Source organism: Triticum aestivum, chromosome 5B (assembly GCF_018294505.1).
Source record: "Triticum aestivum cultivar Chinese Spring chromosome 5B, IWGSC CS RefSeq v2.1, whole genome shotgun sequence".
NCBI classification, from domain to species: Eukaryota; Viridiplantae; Streptophyta; class Magnoliopsida; order Poales; family Poaceae; genus Triticum; species Triticum aestivum.
In genome coordinates this window covers 506,074,902-506,082,143 of record NC_057807.1, presented here as the reverse complement: position 1 = coordinate 506,082,143, position 7,242 = coordinate 506,074,902, and the positions used below count along the sequence as shown (strand labels likewise).

At 52.7% G+C, this 7,242-nt stretch overlaps 1 protein-coding gene across 1 annotated transcript; it reads left to right on the top strand.

Annotated features, from left to right (window-relative positions):
* The first annotated feature begins 1,452 nt into the window (after positions 1-1,452).
* LOC123112806 (7-deoxyloganetin glucosyltransferase) lies at positions 1,453-3,231 on the top strand. The gene is made up of 2 exons (XM_044533903.1): positions 1,453-2,044; positions 2,143-3,231. Exons 1-2 carry the CDS (start codon positions 1,534-1,536, stop codon positions 3,093-3,095), a joined length of 1,464 nt encoding a protein of 487 aa, XP_044389838.1. The 5' UTR covers positions 1,453-1,533; the 3' UTR covers positions 3,096-3,231.
* Positions 3,232-7,242: the final 4,011 nt, after the last annotated feature.

Here is a 7,242-nt window from a genome sequence, read left to right as displayed (position 1 = left end):
CGAGGGGCACTGCGGCGTGTGACTGGGCGCAGGCTGGTGCTGCCTCCGACAGGCGTGGGGTCGCAGCGGTCGGTCGAGGTAGATCTGGCCTCTGCTGGCTTGTGGCTGAAGGGCGAGGCGGGATTGCCGGCGCGCGCTTCGTTGGCGCGAGGAGGCCTCTGGCGCCATAGGAACGGGGTCGGCCGGCCAGATCTGGCCGTTAGCTCGCTCACGGCGGGATGGTTTGGCGCTGCGGGCCTGCTAATCAGATGGTTGCGTTTCACAACTGGGTCGGCTGCGTTTTTGGCGTGTGGAGGCAGTAGCGGTGGAGTCGGGGTTGCTGGTGGTGACTCTCCTTCAAGCGCGTACACGCCGGCTCCCTTGAGCGGTGGCGCCGTCCAGTTTGCTTGGGGCTTCACGAGGCTTGCGCAGACCAGATCCAGCATGAGTACTCTTGGTCTTGTGCGCGGTGGTGCGGACGGCGCAATTTGGCTTGGATCCCGCCCAGTTCTGCATGCTGCGCTGCGGACCGGCTATGTCCGGCTTTCCCTCGGCCTTTCTTGTGCGCTGCGGTGTGGACGATCGCCCAGTTCTACGCACGGAGGTAGAGGATGGCCAGATCTGGCTTGGCTCGCCCAGGGTCTGCGAGCGGCTGTGCAGACCGGCTATGTCCGGCTTTCCCTCGGCCTTTCTTGTGCGCTGCGGTGCGGACGATCGCCCAGTTCTACGCACTGAGGTAGAGGATGGCCAGATCTGGCTTGGCTCGCCCAGGGTCTGCGAGCGGCTATGCAGACCGGCCAGGTTGGCGTGTGCTCGCCGAGTTCCTGCGTGCGGCTTCGACGTACTCATTGTTGGTAGTGTTCGCATGGGGCTGTGATGCTCCGTGGCGCTGGTGGCCTCGGATCCTGGGATTGTTGGTGGAAGGCTCGGCTCCAGATGGAAATCATGCATCGACCTTGTCATTGTCGACGGTAGCGGCATCCACGGATGTTGTCGTCCTCCTTGGAGGTATCATTGTGGAGAAGCTTTCCCTTCCTACCCAACGGCGTGAGATCCCCGGGTGAAAACCTAAGGTCGGGCAGTGCCAGATCAGGTGATGGCGGTGTTCTCAATATCGTTTTCCTCCTTGGGGCGTCACCTTGGAGAATCCCGACGATGGATCCGATGGTGTTCACGATTGATGGTAGAGCTTGGGTTTGTGGTGCTGCCGACGGCCCTTTTTATTTCGTTTCTTTTTGCATTATTTTTTCGGTGATTTCCTCCTTTCAGGATTCTTGTAACACCTTCTTCTGATCAATTTGGCAGTTCTCTTACCAACATTAAAAAAAAATCACAGCCGCACAGAGTACAAGATAGCAACGCATCACGCGCGCGCAAATAAAAAAAAAGTAGGGGATATGGAAATTCCCAAGTCAAACGGGGTAGGCGCCGCTGCATATTGTATCATCAGCTATCTCCTGGTTTCCGGTCTTCGCCCGCTGGGTTTCTTATTCGATTTTCGGGGTGACAAAGCAAGAAAGCTCCATCCACGAACCAGTCGCCCCACTGCTAGACATGGATCCCACCGCCGGCGAGAAGCCGCACGCCGTGTGCCTGCCGTTCCCGGCGCAGGGGCACATCACGCCGATGATGAAGCTGGCCAAGGTGCTCCGCTGCAGGGGCTTCCACGTCACCTTTGTCAGCACCGAGTACAACCACCGCCGCCTCGTCCGCTCCCGCGGCCCGAGCGCCGTCGCGGGCCTCCCCGGCTTCGCCTTCGCCACCATCCCGGACGGACTGCCCTCGTCGGACGCCGACGCCACGCAAGACCCGGCGTCGATCTCCTACTCCACCATGACCACCTGCCTCCCCCACTTCAGGAACCTACTCGCTGGCCTCAACGGCAGCACATCCGGGGCGCCGCCGGTCACGTGCGTCGTGGCGGACGGCCTCATGAGCTTCGCCGTGGACGCCGCGAGGGAGCTCGGCGTGCCGTGCGCGCTCTTCTGGACGGCCAGCGCCTGCGGCTACATGGGCTACCGCAACTTCCGCCCTCTCATCGACCGGGGCATCATTCCCCTCAAAGGCTAGCCATGAATTCCTAATCTTGTTCTTCAAAATTTTGACTTGGCATAAATCTTCAGTGTCTCAACAATGAATTGATTTTGCGTGGAGATCGAACAGACGAAGAGCAGCTGACGAACGGGTTCATGGACATGCCGGTGGACTGGGCGCCCGGGCTGAGCAAGCACATGCGGCTGAAGGACTTCCCGAGCTTCCTCCGCACGACGGACCGCGACGACACCCTGCTGACCTTCCAGCTACACCAAGTCGAGCGCGCCGAGGCCGCGGACGCCGTCATCATCAACACCATGGACGAGCTCGAGCAGCCGGCGCTGGACGCGATGCGCGCCATCATACCGGCCATCTACACCATCGGCCCGCTCAACTCCCTCGCCGACCAAATCATCCCCCGTGGGGACCCCCTGCGCGCGGTGAGCTCCAGCCTCTGGAAAGAGGACGACACCTGCCTCCAGTGGCTCGACGGCAAGAGGACCCGCTCCGTGGTGTACGTGAACTTCGGGAGCGTGACCGTGATGAGCAGCCACGAGCTGGCGGAGTTCGCGTGGGGGCTGGCCAACAGCGGCCAGGAGTTCCTCTGGATCGTCAGGCCGGACGTCGTGAGGAGCAGCGAGGCCGCCGGCGCCGGCGCCGCGCTGCCCCCCGGGTTCCTGGAGGCGACCAGGGACAGGGGCCTCGTGGCGAGCTGGTGCGACCAGGAGGCGGTGCTGCGGCACGACGCCGTGTGCGCGTTCCTGACGCACAGCGGGTGGAACTCGACGGCGGAGGCCCTCTGCGGCGGCGTGCCGATGCTGTGCTGGCCCTTCTTCGCGGAGCAGCAGACCAACTGCCGGTACAAGTGCGCCGAGTGGGGGGTGGCGATGGAGATCGGCGACAACGTGCGGCGGGAGGTGGTCCAGCGGAGGATCGAGGAGGCGGTGGGCGGGGAGAAGGGAAGGGAGATGAGGAAGAGAGCGGCCGAGTGGAGGGAGGTGGCTGTCCGGTCCATGGCAAGATCGTTGACCAATCTTGATTCGCTCATCCATGGTGTGTTGCTATCTGGCAAGAATAGTTAGCTTTTCTTTTCTTTCCAGCTCGGTCGGCCACTGATCGAGCAAACCTATGCATTTTCGGGTTGGGGACTCTCGGTTGAAAAATAGAAAAATACTGAAATTTCCGGGTATTAATTCTACTCTCGTCTGAAGTTTCATGAAAAAATGACATTAGAGGTATTCTCAGCAAAAAGGACAATACAATCGATTATATAAGAAAATTGTTTAAATGGATTATAGGTCGGACCGTATTTTCTTCACTAAAAATATTACGGACGCCATTTTTTCACAAAATTCCGTACGTGATAAAATGGACAACCACGTTTAAGAGGAAGCATGTTAAAAAACCTTTTAATTTACTATTTAGGGTGCATGGCATCCGAAAGATGCATTTTGGGGCTGCTAACATATGTATGGATGTATTGTACTAGCTGTTGTAGCGAACCCCATTGTCCTGGAGGTAATAGCACCAGGAGTCCCACAACTTGTCCTGGATGTGATGATTTGGTCCCAATCTTGCAAAAGGCAACTATTGAGTCTCACAACTTGCACCCAATGTGCAAATCTAGTCCTAGCCAATCGTAGCACGACAAGTGGCGCCTAGTCAGCACAGCCGGTCAGCACAGCGCTTTTTGCATTTACCCCCCTGGACTTAGCACTAATCAACCCGCACTACACCGCACTTTTCACCTGAATTTATTGGGTCTCCCTCCCCTGGCCCAATCATTCGTCGCTCTCTCCCCCTGTCCGTGACCGGCCGACAGGCCGTGCTCGCTGCGCTCGTGTGAGCCATGTCCTCGTCGCCGGACTTCACCGGCGGTGTGCCGCCGCCGCCTACCGCGCACCAAGTTCGGCCGTTCGCTGTCAACCCTCCGGATTATGGTTAGTTCTCTCTGCTCTGTTCCTCCTCTCTGCTCTGTTCCTCCTCTCTGTGCTCGCTCGATGTCAACCCTCTCGGTCGGTGTTCTCCTCCCCGTTGGATCGCCCAGTTTTGAGCTCGTTTCAGCCGCATTGGTTGGTAGTTTGTGGTTGTAGTGCTTCCCGCGACCTCATACTGGTTATTTGGTAGTCAATTTTAGCCTAGGGTTTTGGGTGAAGTTGGGGATTTAGGCAAGAACCTAGGGTTCTTATTTAGAATCTTTTTCTGCCAGACTTTAGGTTTGGGGCTAGTATGTACATACTGTTTTGCAAATACACGTGCCAATTTGGCCTAGGATTTGTACTTAGGGGGCAGCATTTGCACTGTAAAAAATGTAAACTTTGTCTGGCCAATGTAGGCCAGTGTTTGAGGTAAGTAGTTTAGGGTTTGTTCTTAGGGGGCAGCATTACTACTTAGTTTGTACATTAGCCATGCTAAATCATCAGTTTGTTACTGCTTATGTTGAGTTAATTTGCAAGCTTTAGTTAACTGAATTTATTCTATTAACTGAATTCAGTTGCAAGTTACAGTTAACTAAAAAAAGTTCAGTTAACTCAGTGCTCTTACAGTTAACTGTATTTATTCAGTTTAATGTATTTATTCAATTATTTTTATTGATGATTGTGCTTACATTCTGCACTATGTTGTTGTAGTTTGTGATTCAGCAATGGGACTCAGTGTGGACACCTCTTTCTTCACATTAGAACTGGAGCATGATGGGATGTTCTCTGGACCAATCAATAACATGGAGTACTATAATCCTTCAGTGGAGGTGCTTGACTATGTTAATGCTGGCACATTCTCATATGCAGTCATTGAAGAGCACCTGCTTTGGTTGGGATATTCTGTCAATGAGCACATCATTTATTGGTGCATGCCTGACAAAACAATTTCAGATGGTATGCTCAGAATCAGAGGTGATGAGGATGTGCAGCAAATTATAAGAGCCAGTGCTCAGCATAAGGTTCTTTCAATCATGGTTGATCATGCAGGTTTCATCAGTAATTTCAGGCAAGATTTGATATGTACAGTGGGATCAGTAGAGAATCCTGTCAGAGTGGTAAACCCAAATGATGTTGCAGCCAGTGCAGCTAGTTCTCACAGCATCATTTAAGTCAATGCTGAAGATCCAAATTCAGAGTTTGCAACACAAGAGATAGAAGCAGACACTTTGCTGGTTGATGTTGCAGAAGAAGAGCTTTTGTTGACTGATTTTGCACAAAGAGAGCACTTGCTGACTGATGCTGCAGAAGGAGAGCAGTTGCTGAATGATGTTGCACAAGGAGAGGAGTTGCTTTTTGATGTTGCAATAGCAGATGAGTTGCTGACTGATTTTGCTGAAGAAGATCACTTGGTGACTGATGTTGCAGAAGATGTAGTGCTTTCAGATTCAGATTTCAGTGACAGTGATTATGACATAGATGATGGAGATGATGATCTTTATGAAGAGAACATTGACTTTGATGTTGATGAAGTTGAGCAAGAGGAGGAAGAGGTGGAACCTGAGTATGAACTTGATGATGAAGATTTGAATCTGTCAAGAGAAGAAGAAGAGCAACTGATATACAAGTTCAAAGCTTTCAATTCCAAGGTGGACATGAAAAACCCTGTATTTAAAGTAGGGATGGTCTTTGCTGATGTGGTTGAGCTGAGGAAAGCTATTACTTCATATTCAATAAAGAACAGAGTGCAAATCAAAAAGTTGAAAAATAACAAGATCAGATTTCATGCAGTTTGTTAGAGTGATTGTCCATGGCTGCTTAAGGCTGGCAATGACAATAGGACAGGAGGATTTGTCGTTAAGGCCTACTATGGTGATCATATGTGTCAGAAGAAGTGGAGGCTCAAGGACATGACAGGTAAATTTCTTTGCAATATGACCAGAAGATGTCACTTGGAACATTTTCAAGGAAAATAACAAAGGAGTTTAATTGCACCCCTAATAGATGGAAGTTAGCTAGGGCTAGGACAGCAGCACTGAAGGAGATCCATGGTGATGAAGAAGAGCAATTCAGTAGACTATGGGATTATGGACATGAATTAAGACAGAAGAACCCTGGCTCAACTTTTTTGCTGACAACTGGACTGGTCAGAGATACAAAATTTCCAATGGGCAGAAAATGTTTGAAAACACTGTATTGGTCATATGATGCTTGTAAGAGAGGATGGCTTAAGGGCTGCAGGCCTATTATCTTCATAGATGGTTGTCATATGAAAACTAGGTTTAAAGGTGTGCTGCTTAGTGCAGTTGGCATTGATCCTAATGACTACATTTACCTCATTGCTATGGGCTGGGTGGAAGTAGAATGCACAAGTTCTTGGGAGTGGTTTCTCACAACTTTGAAAGATAATCTGAACATCACCAACACTGCTCCTTTCACACTTATGAGTGACAAGCAGAAAGGTCTGATAAATGCTGTCCACAAAGTTTGGCCAGATGCAGAGCACAGGTTTTGTGTGAGGCATATTTACCAAAATTTCAATGAGAAGCACAAAGGAGAGGTACTGAAGCAAGACCTGTGGGCCATTGCCAGATCACCAAACAAGTTGAAGTGGAGAGAGGCGCGCTCTCGTGGACGGCGGGGCCTCATCGATGCGATGACCGACAACGAGAAGAGGCGCGCTCTAGTGGACGGCCCAGGTACCCCTCCGGCCAACATCCTCCGCTTCGCAATGGCGGAGACGCGTTCCGACGATCCAAGGCAGCGCGCGCGTTGGTGGATGTACAGGTCCGCCACCACGCGGTAGTCGCAGCCGGATCCGAAGTGCGTGTGGTCCAGGATGCAGCGCGTCCACGACATGGTTCTGGCCCTGCCTGCGCCGGCGCCCCTCGTCCACATCGACGACGATGATGTCTCTCTGTCATCCGACTCGGAGTACTGCAAGGTGGACTCCGACAATGACTCGGGCTACAGAGGAGATTTGGACTCCTCTGACTCGTATGCGTCATCTGACACAGTGGAGGTGTCGCTCGTTGTCCTGTCAGACGATGAAGAAGAGGCGGAGGAGGACGAGATCCAAATGGTCGAGCCAGTCCACAATGCCAGGGAGGGCGACAAAGACCTCCCGGTTGATGTGGAGGTGCTCCTAGATGTGCCTGACATCGTCAAGCAGGAGCTAGTGGAGGAGGAGCCCAAGCAGGATGCGGCGGCGGAGCCGGCAAGGATCGGCAACAAGAGATCTTCTATAGTGGAGGTGCGCCGCTCCGAGCGTCTCAAGCGACTGAAGATGTGAAGAACGACTGAAGAAGGA

Bases quoted from the DNA above. Each gene is read 5' to 3' on its own strand.
- LOC123112806 (XM_044533903.1), top strand. From the start codon at position 1,534: ATGGATCCCACCGCCGGCGAGAAGCCGCACGCCGTGTGCCTGCCGTTC. The intron at 2,045-2,142 runs GCTAGCCATGAA...GAGATCGAACAG, and splicing joins GGGCATCATTCCCCTCAAAG to ACGAAGAGCAGCTGACGAAC.